This window comes from Nansenia antarctica (genome assembly GCF_963989245.1).
Source record: "Nansenia antarctica genome assembly, chromosome: 14".
In the NCBI taxonomy this organism is placed as follows: Eukaryota; Metazoa; Chordata; class Actinopteri; order Argentiniformes; family Microstomatidae; genus Nansenia; species Nansenia antarctica.
The window spans coordinates 24,650,281-24,669,641 of record NC_137684.1 but is presented as its reverse complement, the minus strand read 5'-3'; the positions used below and the strand labels follow the sequence as shown (position 1 = coordinate 24,669,641).

General features: G+C 44.3%; 3 protein-coding genes across 3 annotated transcripts in view; 2 read left to right on the top strand and 1 right to left on the bottom strand.

The window, feature by feature from the left end:
- Positions 1-1,970: 1,970 nt before the first annotated feature.
- Positions 1,971-10,266, top strand: tat (tyrosine aminotransferase). Its single transcript, XM_080545392.1, has 12 exons — positions 1,971-2,101; positions 2,939-3,258; positions 3,573-3,677; positions 4,058-4,125; positions 4,258-4,416; positions 5,138-5,276; positions 5,883-5,935; positions 7,819-7,986; positions 8,250-8,378; positions 8,582-8,665; positions 8,830-8,928; positions 9,433-10,266. Exons 2-12 carry the CDS (start codon positions 2,958-2,960, stop codon positions 9,571-9,573), a joined length of 1,446 nt encoding a protein of 481 aa, XP_080401518.1. The 5' UTR covers positions 1,971-2,101; positions 2,939-2,957; the 3' UTR covers positions 9,574-10,266.
- A 1,975-nt stretch (positions 10,267-12,241) lies between these two features.
- On the top strand, positions 12,242-18,116 carry LOC308170576 (aldose reductase-related protein 2). The gene is made up of 10 exons (XM_080545379.1): positions 12,242-12,468; positions 12,638-12,808; positions 12,906-13,022; positions 14,722-14,799; positions 15,078-15,194; positions 15,294-15,406; positions 15,944-16,031; positions 16,395-16,478; positions 17,224-17,306; positions 17,608-18,116. The coding sequence occupies exons 1-10, from the start codon at positions 12,385-12,387 to the stop codon at positions 17,636-17,638; spliced, it is 966 nt and encodes a 321-aa protein (XP_080401505.1). The 5' UTR covers positions 12,242-12,384; the 3' UTR covers positions 17,639-18,116.
- Positions 18,117-18,158: 42 nt separating this feature from the next.
- Positions 18,159-19,361, bottom strand: part of klhl36 (kelch-like family member 36) — an 8,498-nt gene continuing 7,295 nt past the window's right edge. The window contains exon 7 of the mRNA XM_080545061.1: positions 18,159-19,180. Within this exon, the coding sequence (XP_080401187.1) occupies positions 18,607-19,180 (574 nt within the window). The 3' untranslated portion in view covers positions 18,159-18,606. The remainder of the gene's footprint in view (positions 19,181-19,361) is intronic.

The window sequence follows — 19,361 nt, the reverse complement described above, 5'->3', positions numbered from 1 at the left end:
ACAGTTGTTGAAGGCCTCTATGCAGCACGCCATTACAGGATAATGGGACAACTGAGCAGGAGTTTAGACTGGAGGTTACAATACATGATACACGGCTTATGTGAAATTCCCTACCTGAAGTGTGCACTTGCTTACTTCCCTGATTCCCTGGAATTGTCATTAGACTTAAATGCAATCAAATGCTTGGGGGTTGCAGTTGATTTAGGAGGGCAGCCAGGGATGCCTGTGAGTCCCCCAGGCGGAGGGATAGGATGATATCAACGTGATAGCTGAGTCATGGCATAGTACACGTACAGGAGCTGCCGGATTTCGCTGGAATTCAAAGGTCATTTTTGGAAACGAGAGCTGTTGGTCACATTGGTCACATGCTTGGTCAGGGGTAGAACACTGACCTGAGGATGAAAAGGGTCCGCTAGTAGGGCCCACACGTTTCAGGGTTAGGGCCCTTTTAACTGATGGTCATAACAACATGTTTCAAAATAAGTTTGTTATGTAGAAGTTTGTTATGTAGAATGTTGGGTCTGAGGCAGTCTGTTGGTCAACAGACGGGCACAGAGTGGGACAGAGTGACAGGGCTTCGGGCCAGGTGATAAGGGTCTGGTAGGGGTACAAAGTTATTTATTTATTTAGACAAAAAAGTGATCTGTTCTGTAAATGTTTCAGGACAGATTGGCTCTCTTTTTATCAGTATATTGCATCATAGATGCAAGGTCAACAGAATCATTTAGAAAACAACAGTTTGTCTACCTCTCTCTCCACGGTGCAATGGATCAACGTTAATATAGCCTAGATGTTAATGTGTAATTTATAAATTAATTTGGCCATTTAGCAGACGCTTTTATCCAAAGCGACTTACAATTACGAATTACAGGGACATTCCCCCTGGAGTAACTGAGGGCTAAGTGCCTTACCCAAGGGCACACTAGTAGTGGTGTGGCTTCAGGCGGGATTTGAACTCACATCCTTCCGATCACAAGTCCAACTCACTATCCACTAGACCACCACTACTACTAATGTGTGAATGACCACTGTCACCATGAACACATACTCATCAGGTGAAATACATGATTGCTCTTGATAATAAGACATGACGAGTAACTGTTATTTATGTAGCCTATAGCTTATTACTATTGTATTTGCCTTATTCCTTATTTATCAAGAAAGTCCACCATATTTAAAATCTATAAATATGTCTTACCCCCATCATCAGCATTTTGTATCCGTCCATTTTACGAAATAAATTGCCTATCACTGATATTAAAACCTTTTCCAACCTAAAAAGTGTATATTAAAGTATTTGTTTTTTTTTCCCATGCACGCATTCTAACATTGCTTTCTGTTTCATACTCATTCGACTTTTTAGAGGCCTAGGCTACAGCTATTATCTTAAATCCCCTATCATAATGACAATGTCACTTAGATTGGATTGCAAAATGACTCGACGCACCGGCCACTGGAAGCTCACAGTAAAACTTTCAACATCAGGAAGGTCCCTATATGCATCAAGCAAACATTGGGACACATACCTCTCAAGGTAATGACGTGGTGCCTGCAGGTATGTGCCCTCTCTGTCTCTCTCAAACCCAACTTCTACATAACAAATATTAATATTTATACTAATATTTATTATTTATTAATATGTATACTAATATTTATTATTTATTACTATAAATATTAGACATTAGTAAAACACTTTTTGTTAAATTAACAAAACGTGTTTTGTTTAGGTCTAGGTCTTAATGCAATTGTGCAGCCCCCCGCGGGACGCGCCCGTCACCTCTGCGCATTTACGCGCGAGGACAAGCAGGGGTCTCAGTGATCTCCCCTCTAGCGCAATGCCTTTGTCTGCTGAAAGGGTTAAACGATACAGTGTAACCCAAACCTTGACTTGAGGTGTTTTATACAATCTGAATTATGTAACGGGGGTGTACGGCACAACCCTCAGTCTCCACCAATGAAAATATGGGCAGGGTTCAACACCCATTTTCGGGGGGCTTGCTATAAAGCCTCTTTATAACGGACTTTAGCAGTCTATGTTCATATACAGTATTTGACTTGAATTCCTGCATTTGGAGTGTGACATTCTTTTAAGATTGTAAAGGTATTTATAAGGCCTATTATTACCTAGATATTCATGAATTTATTTCAATCTATTTCTAATTAGAAATGTGACTTTTCTTTAGTAAAGAAAATATCCATCTTATTTACTGGTAATGTGAGCTATAGATTCAAAAGTTACTGTTCTTGTTTACTAAAGGTAGCTTGCATGTTCAGAATTACGCAGACACCAACTATTTTATATTTTTTTCCAGGGAGATGCCAATGTAAGATGCCTATTGTTTTATGAAGATACCAGAATATATATTTAATTTAAATGTTCTGCATTGGATCCCTTTGATTTTTCTTTTATCTTTTTTTTTTTTCTTTGATTTTTCTTTTATCTTTTTTTTTAATCTAGCTCAGAGCCGACTTGACTTATAGAATGGGAATTTGGATTATTTTATTTTTTTATTTTTATAAGGGTAGAAATGGAAAATGAACATCGTATGTTCTGAGATTTCTAGGCATTGACAAGTTGATGAACTAGTCCGATCGACAGAGGGCTCTGCTCACCAGGTGCTCAACGCCGAGTTGCATTTCTATTCACATGCGTGCGTGTTTGAGCTCAATGACTTCTCACTGTCCATCTGTGGAGTTTGTATTCAACATGTCGGGGTTTTCTCTGTTCAGATCTTTTTGTCGACCAAATCATATTTTCTTTTTTTCTTGATAAGATATTTTTCAGTTGTCAGTTGTTTATTACTGTTGTGTATAATATAATAATCAAGTTATTTACTATCATGATGTAGGCCTACTGTATGATATTATTGTGCTACAATTCAGGAACAATTTTCTTTTTTTTCTCTTCTTTTTTTGTCATCAAATTTCTCGCCTTCAGCAATTAGTTAGTCTACAACATGGAGAATAATAAACCCTATGTGATCCAAATGAATGGGAATGGTGTCAATGGAAAAGGTGTCAATGGAAAAACTGCCAACGGGAACGCCGTCAATGGGAAAGGAATCAACGGGAACGGTGTCCATCATCACGTCAACGTCAAGGGAAGTATTCATTCCGCCAAACCGCGGAGCCGCAGACAGCGATGGGACATCGGCCCGTCGGAGATGGCCAACAACACCTTGAACCCCATCCGTGCCATCGTAGACGGGATGAAGCTCACACCCAACCCAGACAAGCCTATGATCGCTCTCTCCATAGGTGAGTCCTGGCGCCTTGGTTTCTGCTGATAAGTATTATGTTAAGTGTGTTCTTGTAGGGCAATATCAGGCTACCCCTCAGGTTGTTGCGTATGCATGCATTCCTTGATTATTCTGGAATCCCACTACCCCAGCGCCCAGCCCAGACCCTATGTAATCTCTCCTTGTTGCCTTTCATGTCTTCTATGACAGACAGACCACATCCTTTTTCTTCTACCCTTGCCTTCTCTCTCTCTATCTCTTACAACTTACTTCTCTCTGTTGTTCTTCCCCTGCCCCCTCCTCTCATGTAACCCTCATGTGTGTCTCCCTCAGGGGATCCCACCGTGTTTGGGAACATGCCCACAGATGACAAAGTCCTCCAGGCTATGAAGGATGCCATAGACTCACACAAATACAATGGTTACGCTCCCTCTGTTGGTAAGACCCACACATTACTAGCACATTCTCTTGGCCCAGTATTTCTAAACGTTTTATCTGGATAAGATAACAAGATTCTACAAGAAGATTCTAGAAGGTGTTCTATATAAGTAGATGAAGCAAGAGTGTTTTGAGACAGGGATGGTGTAGGGCTAGAGGCACATAGTACAAGGGCACTTGGGTAACCCCTAGGGGTTAAAATAATATTTGTGGGTAAAAAATAAGCCAATAGTCTGTTGGCAAATTAACTGAAAAGTTCTCCTAGTGATGATGATGGGAGCTCTCATGAAAACAACCTGATTCTCACAGCAAACTAGTTCATTTGAAATATTTCTCTTTGCAGATGTGTGTCAATAATGTTCTCTCCTATTCATTGACAGGATACCAGAAAAGCCGAGAGGTGGTGGCAAACTTCTACAGTTGTCCCGAGGCCCCGTTGGAGGCAAAGGTGATTATTATTCTTGACTCAATAAAGCAATCACTCCCAAAATTACAACAAGAGTGGTTTTAAACATTAAACCCATGCCTTCTCACCATCTCCTGCTCTCTTTCCCATCTCCCTCTCTTGTCTCTGATACAGGATGTGATTCTGACCAGTGGTTGTAGCCAGGCGATTGATCTGGCCATCAGTGTCCTGTGTAACCCTGGTGACAACATCCTGGTGCCCTGCCCTGGCTTCTCCCTCTACAAGACCTTGGCGATGTCCATGGGTATCCAGGTCAAACTCTACAACCTGCTGGTGAGTACAGGACAGAAGCCGACTTGAAGTGGAATTAAATGTAAATAAAGGTTGTGGTACTCTATTATCAGGGTGTCCGCGGTGTCTTGAAAAGTATTAAAAGTTGAGAAATCAATTTTGGGAAAATCAAGACCCTTAATAAGTATTAAAAAGTCTTATCACGATTTTATGAGGTCTTGAATTTTGTAGGTATTTTTCTGAATTAGACTGTTTCCAAAGAGTTTGAGTCCTAAAAACTTTTAGTAAAAGTTCGTGAATTTATTCATATTTATAAATATTTATTTATTATTTGTTATAAAAAACAAAGATGAACTGGACATTCTGTTGTATGATAGGTCTAGTCTATTGCAAACTAAAACTGTTAAGTTAAAGGTGTCACTGATGTAAACCGTTACAGCTCGAAGTGGCGGTGAGGTCTGGAAAAATATTGACAAGGTCTTTAAAAAGTCTTAGAAAGGTATTGAAATTAACCTCAAGATTCCTGTACATACCCTGATTATAGTTTTACTGTATGTGGGTTTGCATTTTAGAGCAGATATTCTATATTAAGTGCTGGTGGATAATAAAAAAAAGTGCTATAGCCTACCGGTGAACCCGGTGACCCATGCATTGCCAGAGAAAAGAGAGAGGTGAATACATCAAACAAAGAGAGGCTGTGTCACATGTAGCCTCCCCAATGGTGGTATCCACTCTCTGGTGTTTCTGTTTAATCTGCGTACAGCCCGAAAGGTCCTGGGAGATCGACCTGCAGCACATGGAGAGTCTGATCGATGACAAGACAGCCTGTGTGATCGTCAACAACCCCTCCAACCCCTGTGGCTCGGTCTACAGTAAGGAGCACCTACAGAATATCCTCTCAGGTGAGTCCTGTTCAGTCACCTGTACCCTCTGGTCAACTATGGAACCATGAGCCTATCCTCCTCTCTATTCGGTTGTTAAGTCTGACGTCAAACGTGACGTTTAGCAATTTCCCGGGTCCAAACCAGAAATTCCCCGCACCAGAGTACCAGTGTACTACAGCGGTAGAATGACAGTTCAATCGTTTTTTTAGACTCGGATCTATTCATACAACAAGGGACACAGCACTTTCCAGTTTTCCCCATATTTGTCAGCGTCTTTGAGCCTCGGAAAAGCGCTATATAAATATAATGAATTATTATTATTACTGAGGCATTTCGAAGAGAGCGCCTCAGCCTACGTTGGACCCGGAAACACGTCACGACTTAACAACCGAATGGAGCAAACCTGGGCAAACTTGAGCTGAATTTAACTACTTGGCAAGCACAACAGAAGCAATAGAATAGTCTCTGAAGTGTAAGATGCAAGCTAAATCAAGCACACCTCAGGGTTCTGGAACCATTTCAAGTATGTATCTTGAGGTCTGCTTTGGAGTCGTATGCCTGAGAGTAGTGTACCCTGTTGGCCGCCTCACCGACTGTCTTGTCTGTGTTGACTCTCTTGTTTAGTTGCCTCCAGGCGCTGCGTCCCAATCCTGGCTGATGAGATCTATGGCGATATGGTGAGTTTACACACAGACACAAACACACAGACATACACTGGAGACTGGAGACCCATCTCTTCAGGTTACACCTTAACTGCTCCTCCTGAGACAGCACTGCGTCTCCTGAGACACCCGCTTTTCCCCTTTACTGTGTCCCCCAAGACTTCTACTGCCCCCCTTGTACTGTTTCTCTGTTTCTCCAGTGTCTATAAAATACATTTAAAAAGAAGAAAACTTCTATCACGGAGACTGCCAATGGCCCCGGGCCTGAGCTAGATTACTCTTCCTCTAACCGGTGGATTGATGATTCACTTGCTTAGTCAAATGTATTGATTGTAAGTCGCTTTGGAATAAGGCGTCTGCTAAATGCCAAAAATGTAGATGTAAATGTAATACACATAGTAGCAGGTAAGAGGTGAGGTGGTTCTGGAGAGAGCTGGCGGTTGCTACTGGTTCTGGGCTCGAGGCCTGTGATGGCCCGTGCCATCGTGCTGGCACGCTTTGGAAACTGGGCCACTGGGCCTCCTGTATTACCAACGAGGCACATTCCATCAACTAGTGACGGGGAGGTTTCCCCTGGGTCAGCTCTGCTGCCTGTACCAGAGCACTGCCCTGACACGTCCACCTCAGCACTGGGGGGATTACCGATGCCACTGTGTGGTGAATGAGAGGTACGTGCTGCGGGGCTGGGCAGCAGGGCTGGGGGCCAGGTCAACCAGGGCAAGTGAAGGTACAGTACAGTTGTCCTACCTTCACTCTGCAGAAAGGTTTACATATCCTGCATACTTTGCTGTTGTTAGGTAAATGTGAGGCTAGAGCTCCGCATCACAGCAGAGCACCCAGAGCTCCCCGTCACAGCAGAAAACTATTGAAAACAGTTGAATTGTGCTCCGGACTTCAACCATATACCGCAGTCTGTGCGGAGTATGTGCATACTCCGTTAGAAAGAGTGGGATTTGGTGGATGGGGGGGGATGGGGGGGGCGGATGGGGTTGTCGCGTTCATGTAAATTCCAGGGGCTCAGAACTGCCCCCTTCCCCCCCTCCCTCCCCTCTCTCTCTCCCTCCGAACAACACTGTCCCACTCCCTCCATCAGAACATCCAACATCAGAATGACTGTGCACTTTTTGCTGCATATGTTTGCAATTAATGCAGATGTTGAGATGTCTAGCATGAGAGCGCTGGGGGGGGGCTGGGCTGGGCTGGAGGAGTGTGCTGGGAACAAGTGGGTGGGTGGTGGGTGGGACTGGGGGTAGGATAGGAGGAGATGTGAGGAGGGCCCCTTCTTTAGACGGCAGGGTGCCAACGGAGGGGCTTGCGTGGAGGCCTGATGTTGTCTGGGTAGTCTGATGTTCTCTGCTCTCTCTGTGAAAAACAAGCTCACGAGTTCTGACCACTAGGGTCAGAATAACTGAGGTTACGTTTCGACTGTGTTTCTCTCCCAGTCATCAATCACTCGGCTCTGGCCAATCAGACGTGAGGCGGTTCCCCCCCGCCGGCCTCCATACGTTGAGGTCTCAGTGCTAATGAAAGCCAGCTTACTCCACTTTACTGACTGAACACTGCGTTCCCTTTTGTACGGCTCTCCTTCCCCGCTTTCTTTTGGCAGAAAGTATAGTCTCAATTGCTCTCGCCGTTTCTCTCTCTGCCCTGCAGATGTTACACGGAAATATATACAATACACACAAACCGTTATGAAATCTCATGTCGTTTTTTTGCCGATTTGTGTTATTTCTAACGCTTAACGGTTTTGATTGATTGATTTTAATTGATTTCTTGCACACACACTGAGGCAAACGAACAAAGAATACACAGATATGATTTGTTATTGCTTTTCTATGCAACACTGTATAGCGATTTGGGGGTTTTGTATTAAGATGAGTGTGTATCTCTGTTCTCAGGTGTTCCCCGGCTGCACCTCCCACTCCCTGGCCTCCCTGAGCAGTGACGTGCCCATCCTGGCCTGTGGCGGCCTGGCCAAGCGCTGGCTGGTCCCTGGCTGGAGGCTGGGCTGGATCCTCATCAATGACAGGAAGGACGTTTTTGGATCAGACATTTTTGGATCAGAGGTACATGATGTCCTTCAGCCCATACAATACATATGTCAAACTGAACATAATATAGAGCAATATACATGTACTCATGTGTGCACATACAACGATACACCCTCATGCACGCATGCAGACACACACACACACACACACACACACACATACATGTTCACATACATTGTTACACATGCACACTTGTACACATTTATGACTGTGTTTCCTAGGAGGTTCTGATGGGGCTGCTAATGTATGCTGTTATGCTCTCTCTCTCTCTCCTCTAGATTCGTCACGGCTTGGTCAAGCTCAGCCAGAGGATTCTAGGTGCCTGCACCATTGTCCAGGGGGCGCTAGAGGGCATCCTGAACAACACGCCCGAGGAGTTCTACCAAAGAACCATCAGGTTCCTTCATGTGAGTAGGAAGTCTGTTCCGTCAGTAGCTTTTCATACAGGTTTTAGAATCTTAGTTATAATTCTTATTTCTAGTTGTTGTAGTTAAAAAAGAATATGGTCTTGGCTAGTTTAGTTCAGTCGTAACATGTCGATTTCTCTTCATAAAGTGGTTTTATTGACTTGGTATTGGTATAATGTATATCTCTTGTGCTTCTTCCTCAGTCCAACTCTGTGATCTGTTTCTCTGAGCTGTCTACTGTCCCTGGGTTGACTCCAGTGATGCCAGCAGGAGCCATGTACATCATGGTGAGTCTGACCCTCGTGCTGTAGTAGTGGCGTAGAGGTGTAGTTCATTGTGTGTTAGCGTGGCAGAGCCACCCTCTCTACCTTCAAAAGGCTGAAGTAGGCGTGGAAAGGAGAGGTAGGGGCGTAATGGGGATTAAAGTGTGGGTTTGTTTCTTTCTTCTTAGGTGGGAATTGACATGGAACACTTCCCAGAGTTCCACAACGATGTGGAGTTCACTGAGCGCCTCGTGACTGAGCAGTCTGTGTTCTGCCTACCAGCTACAGTAAAACACATATCTATATATTCTTTCATCCATCCATCCATCCATCCATCCATCCATCCATCCATCCATCCATCCATCCATCTATCTCTCCATCTATCTATTACTCCATCTAGCCATCCATCCATCCATCCATCCATCCATCCATCTATCCATCCATCCATCCATCCATCCATCCATCCATCCATCCACCCATCCGTCCATCCACCCATCCGTCCATCCAGCCATCTATCTCTCCATCTATCTATTACTCCATCTAGCCATCTATCCATCCATCCATCCACCCATCCATCCATCCATCCACCCATCCATCCATCCATCCATCCACCCATCCACCCATCCACCCAGCCATCCATCCATCCATCCATCCACCCATCCATCCATCCATACATCCATCCATCCATCCATCCATCCATCCATCCATACATCCATATAATGTTATCTTATCAATACATGGTTAGAGAAATATCCTCGTTTTTTTATTAACAACTCGTCTCTCCTCTGTAGGCATTCGAGTACCCAAATTACTTCCGTATCGTGGTGACGGTACCGGAGCACTTGATGGTGGAGGCATGTGGACGCATCCGGGAGTTCTGCCAACGCCACTACCGACCCCGCAGCCAAGACAGCAACGAGCTGGACCAATGAGAGACCAGAGAGCGGAGAGAGGGGGCGGGACCAAAGAGAATGGACCGAGAGAGGGACGAGAGCGAATGTATAATAGAGACAAGGGGGTTGAAGAGAGTACGAGAAAGAAGGGACAGTTGCACTGTGGGAACAAAGGTTTGTCAATGGAGGTTCATCTTTGCTAACCCCATGTTACAAGCTGACCTATGATATTTATATTTTGTATGGCCATCTTATGTTAACCTTTACTTTGTCTAATTATTTGTGTTCATGGTTTTGTCAATTCTCATGGATCTCATGGAGTGTTAATTTCTTGGTTGAATGAACCCGCTGCTGGGGTTAGGGAAAGGGTTAAAGTAAGGGTTAGTGGTTAAACCCATTTTTAAGTTAAGGATGCAACTTCTGACAGCATGGCCAAAGAGTGACCAGTGAAACAGATGGAACCTGAAGAACAGATGTGATTACCGACAGTAGCCTTACTATAGTTTTGTGTTACAGTACTCTCTCTTGCATGTGTTTGGTTTAAGACACTGACTCTGTACAATCTGTTAGAATGCATGCTCAGGCACTTAACCAAACTTTTCTGATATTCTGTATATTGTATCTACTTATTAATCTTGATTAAATGTTGAATGTTTTGTTGTATTTTATTTTCACTGTCATATAAAATGACAGTAGCAACGTTATTTAAACAAAAATAAAGCTTTAATAGATGTTTTGCTTGCTTGGCTTGTGATTCTAAATGTCTCTCTCTCACACACACACACACACACGCACGCACGCACGCACGCACACACACACACACACACACACACACACACACGTATACAAGGCTACATGCTAGTTTCAAGGCCTGGACTTATGCCAATCCATACAATGTTTTAATACTCTCAGCGGTAATCCTTGTGTCCAGTCAGACCGGATGTGAGTGTAATGGTGAAATAAGTATCTGGAATATTAATTGCCAGTAAGCGCTCGTCTCTATCTAGGGCTGTGTGGAACCTGTGTCTATCATGTGCTGTGAGCTTTCTGGTGCAAAATGGTGGGTGCTACACATGGTTAGAGGATAAGTGTTTTGAGAACCTGGTGTAAGCTTCTATATAAATCCAGAATTTATCATTAGCAAATGATAAATAAATCGACTGGAGATTTGGAGATTACCTGCCCCCAAACACACACACGCACACACACACACACACTCACACACACACACACACACACACACACACACACACACACACACACACACTAGTATAACTGCAGCTCTACTCTAGTTGTTGGAGCCAAAAAGCTTTGTATTATTATTTATGAAAAGAACTTTCTTGAATTGTATTTTGAAAGTGGTACTTTGGCCCATCTATCTATTCTATAAGATGGATATATTTGTAAGACTTTTATTTTGAAAATGGGTCTCGCTCAATAAGGAAGTGATCTCTCCTTGCTTAGGTTTGATGAGTCCTGACACGTGAGGGTGCGACACAGTTTTTCAACCATCACGATAAACCACCACCACATTAGAAAATATGTATTGTTTTGTTTGTTACAAGTTTTGTTTGATACCTTTGTTTGTTAAACGTTGCTATTGAATTCAGATCGGGGATAGGCCCGACCCAGAAGTGACACACATACAAAAAAACATTGACACACGCGTACATACCACACCACACCAACATAATATATTACTTTCGTTTGTTACTTTTTGGACTTTGGATTTTTAAGACGACTTTAATTCATGAAAAGGTCCAGAGTTTCTTGTTGCAAACGGAGGAAGGACAAACAACAGGTGCGTTGAAACCAACACCCACTCATGCCAGGACGATGGCTCATTTGATCATTTTGATAGACATGATAGACATCACATTCACATCTAGTAGTAGTAGTTGTAGTACTAGTCGTCTATAATAACTGTATCATTACTGATACTATAGCGCTACCATCTGTTGAATGTGTGTATTGCAGTTTGGAAAATCAGGTTAAACACAGTCACAATGTGATGAATGAATGGTCTTTATTGTCATTAATATAGTACAGGTACCAAAACAACGAAATTTGGGAGGGGTGGCTCCCCTGGTGCTAGGAAAGAAAAAAAACAAGAAGGGAAAGGAGCTGGTTTACATAAATAAAGGCTATGTACACTATCCACTATACTATACTGTACAGATAAAACGACTAGGGTTGTCATATTGCACATAGTGTTATTGCACATTCATTTAAAGTGTCGCAGTTTGCAGGCTTGAAATGTACACATTTGTGCCTCAGCACTACACCTGATTTTTTCAATCCAGCAGCTGCCATCAATCCGTCCAGACTGTCCAGGGCCCGAACCTGTGGCCCAGAACATGTGGCTCCCATTCACACACACATTAATGACCACCTTAACATGTACTCTAGGTTATCTCACAACAAAAACACGTTCACTTTTTTTTTTTACATTTGCAAATACACATAATATTACAGTTTTCATACCACATTTGGTGTGTATGTGTGTGCCTGTGTGTGTGTGTGTGTGTGTGTGTGTGTGTGTGTGTGTGTGTGTAAAGTGACCTTTACAACATTCCCTGAGTTTTCATGACAGCCCTCAGTTACTGAGTGTACACATAAATACACAATAGTGGTGAAGTACTTCTTACGTAGTTCAATGATTAACTAGAAAGATAAGAGCAAGAGAGTGAGAGAGAGAGAGAGTGAGAGAGAGAGAGAGAGAGAGAGAGAGAGAGTGGGCGAGGAAATGAGGGACTATGTGACAGTGCAGTAGGTAAAGAGGAAGGCCAGTCCGTGTGTGAAAGTTCTTCAGGCTTTTTCTCTGTCGCTCTGTTCTATATAACACATCACATGGAGGAGGAAACGGGTGTGATCCGCTCCATAGAGCTGAATGACGGAGCACGCATGCCCCTTCTGGGCATGGGGACTTGGAAGGTACCCTCTGTTTGTGTGTGTGTGTGTGTGTGTGTGTGTGTGTGTGTGTGTGTGTGTGTGTGTGTGTGTGTGTGTGAAAAAGACACTTTAACTATTCATGAATTGACTTGACTTTTTATTTCACGTTGAGCTGATTGGTCTGTGTGGATTGTTGGACTCTGTTGGTTAGGGCAAAAACCTACAATCGGTCCAGGGGGCGGTAGAGACTGCTATCGCAGCTGGCTACCGTCACATCGACACAGCCTACTGCTACTGCAATGAGACTGAGATCGGTCAGGCGCTGCGCTCCAAGATGCAGCAGGGCATCATCCGACGCCAGGACATGTACATCGTCAGTAAGGTAAGGGGCCTTGTTTCTCAATACTGTATATACTGATTTGTTTACGTTTTGTAATACATCACCATTGATCAACCCCTGTCTTGTTTTGTGTGTGTAGTTGTGGAGTACCTTCCACGCCCCCGGTGACATCCCACTGGGCCTGAACAAGTCCCTGACTGACCTGCAGGTGGACTACCTGGACCTCTACCTGATACACTTCCCTGTGGGACTGAAGGTGGGCACGCAGAGACGCTAATGAATCACAGAGCTGAACTAAGTTGAGCTGAGCCTGGCTGTACTTGGCCAGGTTACACATCCACCATAATTTTTTTTTTTTTGCATTAATCTCTAAAGTCTTTCCCCCCCCTTATTGCCAACTGTACTTTTGCTAAAGTCCACTGATCAAGGTTGGTTGAGGAGCTTAGAATTCGATTCGATTCGATTCGATTCAATTGTATTGTTATTGCAGAGTACCAGATAACGAAATGCCGTAAATGAATCCTGATGCCTGTCCTGGTTCTGCTGGACCTGAGAGCAGCTTTTGATACTGTGGACCATGATATCTTTATTGATAGCCTTGAGAAGTTTGTTGATTTCTCTGACCCATGGACTGATTTAGGACCTAACTGGATCTAACTGGCTGGGAGGATTTTGCTGTCCTTGGTGACCACACGTTACCAGTGACCAAAGTGACCAAACCTTACCAGGGTCATCAGGATGCATTATATTAATTACCACAGTTAGGCAGATGACACCAGTACGTTTCTGTACCACCCAACAATTTAAGTTCGATTGATTCCCTGGTGAAATGCTTTGCGGACATAAATGTATGAATGTCACAGAACTTCCTCCAGTTCAAGCAAGATAAGACAGAGGTACTAGTCATTGGAGCAAAAGCCGAAAGGGAGAAACTGTCTGCATACTTAGAGAAGTTAGAGACACTAGTATTACATCAAGCACCAGGCAAAGAAACCTAGGCGTCGTCATTGACTCAGATTTTCATTTTGAAACTCATATCAAGAATGTGACTAAATCTTATAAGGATATATAACATATATCACTTAAGGAACATTGCTACGGTGCAACCTCAGGCTGACACTGAGTGACTCATGTATACTTTTATTACTAGCAGGCTTGATTACTGCAACAATCCATTGTTTGGTCTACTGAAGAAAACTATTGGTTGACTGCAAATTATACAGAACGCAGAGGCAGAGAACTGGAGTAAGCTCCAAACGGCTGTAACAAATGATGTTTTATGGCAAGGCAAACGTTTAAACGGCAGTAAGTTCTCTACAATGCAGTGGGACAGGAAAGACAGCGGTCTGTCCCTTCCAAATGTTAAACACTATTACTGGGCCTTCACGCTTAGACCCCTGATAACTTGGCTACGTTCCAAACATTGGGAGACATTTACGGAAACTAGGGTTTACTTACTTTTCAAGAGCTATGCATAGAGTTTGATTTGCCACATTCTTCATTTTTCTTTTATTTACTACTGAGAGCTGCTCTGAAGGCTAGTGGAGTTCCTCTGCAATCTCCTCTTACACCACATACATTGCACACAGTTCTTCACCACACTGGTGGCACAAGTGTCCTAGTCTCCAAACTCTATTGTTTTATTTCTAAACACGCTTACAGACCCCTGGCATTGGATACTCTATGGAGGGCCAACATCCCGGGCTTGGACCCAGATACCAGGACCCAAATAAATATATTTGCCTTGATTTTACTAACAAAATTGGAGCTTTTATTTACCATGCATTAGTCTCTACACTGCAGTCTCTGTTATCCTCTTATGCTTTCCTCTTGTTGTGTTTTAATTGTTTTTATTCACATTCCTGTAAAGTGCATTGTGTTTCATCCCAATATGAAATGTGCTCTATAAATAAAGTTTGATTTGATTATGACATCATCTATGTCATTCTCTCTAGAAAGTGGATGATGAGATGTTTCCTATGAAAGATGGAGTAGAACTCACCTCTGACATTGACTATCTGGACGTATGGAAGGTAACTATCTTTCTCTTCTTTCTCTTCATCAATAAATAATTTCATGAGAACGTATTCACTTCTCTTCTTGGGATTAGTGTTTCATACAAGTTTCGGGCCAATTCAGTTTCAGGGATTCATAGAAAATTGCTTATTGCTTTTCCGTTAAATTGAATTTCAAAGATTTTCCTCATTTGAAACTGAATGGACCCTAACTCTGTTTTAGTATCTTGAAGTGTAGTGTATTGCTCTGTGCTGCACATACATGTCTGTGCTGTCTGCTGTGTGCTATGCTGCAGGGTATGGAGGCGTTGAAAGCGTCAGGCAAAGTGAAGAGTATCGGTGTGTCCAACTTCAACATCCTTCAGTTGGAGAGGCTGCTCTCTGTGGCCAAGGTTCCTCCTGCAGTCAATCAGGTGCTCAAGGACTTGCAGTACATGGGGTTGTCCTGAGAAACAACAATTCTAATACTCTGAGAACCTCACAAACATGTTACCCCCTCCCCTCCCCTGTAGGTGGAGCTGCATCCCTACCTTGTCCAGTCAGAGCTGGTGGAATTCTGCAAGTCCAGGAACATTGCCGTCACTGCCTTCAGTCCCTTTGGTTCCCCTGGGAGACCCGATGATCTGTGAGTCCCGATGCTGCTGCTGACATATAGCCACTACACTACAACATCCTCTACTACTGACAACTGCTAAGCTAAACTGGTCCCAGTTCTGTATCTGTACCTGCTCCACCATTCATGCCAGTCATTGTTATAGTAAGCATTTGGCATGGCTAGATTAGAGGAGTCAGAGGAGTTGTCTGAAGCACTTACAGATCTGGGGTCAGGCTGCTTATACACGTCCTTGGGGCGGCTGTGGTGCAGGAGGTAGAGCCGCCGTCTAATGATCACAAGGTTTGTAGATCAGCGGTTCGAGCCCCGGCTGGCCACATGCTGAAGTGTCCTTGGGCAAGACACTGAACCCGAAATTGCTCCCAGTGAGCGGGCCGGCGCCTTGCATGGCAGCTTGCCGCCATTGGTGTGTGAATGTGTGTGTGAATGGGTGAATGAGAGGCCGTTGTAAAGCGCTTTGGAGCAGCAAAAAGGCGCTATATAAGTGCAGTCCATTTACCATTTACCTATAGTTCCAGAAGTTTAATCGCCTGTCTATGTTTCCTGTAGTCTCCGTGGAGACAAAGACCCTGGGAAGCTTCTAGAAGACCCTGTGGTGGCGGACATCGCCAAGAAGCATCGACGAAGCATCGCCCAGGTCAGTCAGCTGTTACCTTGAAGACACTCGTCTCAGCAGACCTGAGTCAAAATATGTATATAAAACAGTATATAAAAAGGTAATTTTCCTTCAATTAGTTTAGGTGTGCTTGATTAGGCTTTCTCTTTAGGCTGGGTTGGTAAGATTTGCATTTAGTTGAGTTCATTTGACTGCTTCTCTTCTAATCTGGCTTTATCACAGAGCACAGAGCACAGATGCTGTTTTGACCCAGGTCTCATCTCTGGTGTATGAGTCTCAGCTGTGTCTCCAGAAAGTGTGTGTGTGTGTGTGTGTGTGCGTGCAAGCGTGCATGTGTGTGTATTCCTGAGTGCCGCTCTGTATCTAAGGATGTGTTTGTTTCAGGTGCTGCTGAGGTACCACGTACAGCAGGGTATTGCAGTGATCCCCAAGAGTGTCAAACCGAATCACATCTTAGATAACACCAAGGTAAACCCTCTTTAATTAGAGCCCTGTTCCAGCTTTACAACTGCATCCATCCACCCGTCCTCCCTCCCTTCTTTCCTTCCTTCCTCCCTTTCTGAAGTGATTACTGATCTAACATAATTGGATTGGTCAAAGCATTGCTTTCACAAACAAAGTCAAGTCAGAAGAGTCGAAGCAGGCACTGTTTCCTCATCGGCCCTTCAGGTAGCTCTTGCGCAATCATAGCATGAGTTTGTATGCTGGTTTGAGAGTTTGTAACATCATAATGGAACGCCCTCCCCGACCACATCAGACAGGCCAACACCCTTCCAGCATTTAAATCAGACAGGCCCACAAAACCCACCTCTTCAAGCTTGCCTTCACCAGTTAACCCTCTCCCCCTCCCCTTCCCATGTGTCCCCAGCACTACCTTAATTAGGCCCCTATACTTTCTTTTACTTATTTTTTGTTTATTTTTATTATTACTACTCGATCTTTTCAGTTTGTAAAGCGTCTTTGAGTGTCTAGAAAAGCACTATATAAGTCTAATGCATTATTATTATTATAATTATAATATGGCAGTCAGTCATTTTCATGACTGACTTGAGAATCATGGTTTAACCATAGTTATGAACCGCAGTGTCACTTGATACCAACAGCTACAGTAGCATAAATCAATAAGAATGGGATGAATTATACATGCTGACACCTGTTAATGGCTAAGCTGGTGTAACACTGAGCACTGAACCAGGAAGTGTCTTGTCTGCAGATCTTCGACTTCAGTCTGTCTGAAGAGGACATGGCGGCAGTGAGAGGACTGGATAGAGGGTGGAGATCCTGCTGTGAAGACGGGTAAGATGACCGGTTTACACACACACACACACACACACACACACACACACACACACACACACACACACACAGGGAAGGTACAACATTTCCTTAACGAAGCCTAAAATTAGAAACACTATAATTTTTGGCCAGCTGATTTATACTTTTCATGATGTCAGCATTTTGTAATCATTGAGTTTAGTTATTAATTAAACACACACACACACACACACACACACACACACACACACACACACACACACACACACAATAACAAGGCTTCAGTGATTTTGACCAGAACATAATGTTGTTTTCTCACCAGGATGAAGTCTCATCCATACTACCCCTTCTGAGGCCCTGAGGACCAGAGCTTAGTGAGAGAGAGAGGCGTCACTGGGGAACGAGACGACTGCTGTGGAAGCGGACGGAACATGGCTACTTTAGCCTACTACTGCTAAACAGGCAGGGTACTATTACCCCTCTGATTATCAGCAGATCTGGGGGGTATTCCATCAACGTCACCAAAGGACAATCCAGGTTTATTTTGATAAATCCCGCAAGATTTATTAGAAAATCCAGCATAAGCCTGGATTTTCATTGAGCGACGTTGATGGAATACCCCCCTGGGCTGGCTGGCTTGCAGGACGCTCTCCTACCATTGTGTATTGTTGTGACCTGTGAAACTTTGATCAAAGAAAGTTAAAGGCACTGAGGGTAAAGGACGGATTCTTTTTGATTCGATTTCGAATCCAATTGATTGTATGGAGAGACTCAATGATTTGAAACGCGTATATATGTCATATACAATTCATTAAAATTCACCCTGAAACACATGGACTACTATGCTTTAATGGTAATACTGAGCATGTCAAAGTTAAAACATTTCTGTTCACACAGCAGTCTCCAGTGTTAGTAGGCATATTGGAATATTGTCTTTCGTCACAAAACGGCTGATATAGATTCAACAGTCTGTTTGTGAGCGTTTGTGTTTTTTTTAAAGTCGAGGGGCAGTCCTGTCGTCTGTTGGGAGTGGCGCAGTAGCTCCTGGTCCACGGATCTCGTCCCTCTCATCTCCTGCAGTCACTGGTCCCCTCCAGGGATGTAGTGGGATGTAAACACACATATACTGTATAATACCATCGATATACACTTTTAAATCTAGTAGTATTTATCCAGCTATTTTGCTACCTAGCTACCATGGTTAGTGAAAGTGTTAATGTTGATGCACCATCCTCCACCTACACCTCACCCAGCGTCCTTCTAGAGTTAAGCACTATAGTATAGTATAGTATAGTATAGTATACACCCCTTGGTCTCCTCTTCAGGTGGGGTGTGGCCTGCCTTTCCCCTTATGCCCCGCCCTCTTCCTCTCCGGGCTGCTGATGGGCTGCGGCCTCACGGCGCACACGCAGGCTGAGGCCCCGGCGATGCGTTTGGGCGCGTCCTGCCCCCGCACCCACTGTCCTTTCTCGGGGTCGAACACCTGCGTGGCGCGGGAGAACACCATGTTCTCCCAGCTGTAGCCCCCCAGCACGAAGATCTTCCCGTCCCAGACTCCGACGCCGGCCTCGCTGTTGGGCTTGAGGAGCGGGGCGACGCGCGTCCACTGCTCGCTCCGCGGGTTGAACGCCTCCACGGCCAGGATGTCGAAACGCTCGATGCTCTCCTCGTTGTCGTCGCTGCCCCCGATGGCGTAGATCAGGTGGTGCAGCGACGTCATGCAGTGCCAACCGCGGGCCGACAGCATGGGCTGGCGCTCCGACCAGACGTCCCCGCCGCCCCCCCGCGGGTCGTAGCTGAGCACCTCTCGCCGGTACGGCCCGATCTGGAAGTCGTGGCCGCCGGAGATGTAGACCACGCCTTTGTGACTAGTGCCCGCGTGGCCGTAGGTGAACCTGTTGGGAGAGTCGGAGAGGAGAGAGTTGGTATTTGTGAGTGTCCGAGTTTTGTCCGAGTTTTCTGCCTGTCGTGACTTTTGCTGTGATATGATTGGACAATTTCTATTTTGGGGCGTGGCTTAGCGATAGGTCCATTTCCCTCTCCTTTGGATGCATGTCTGTGAGGAGGGCTCAGGCT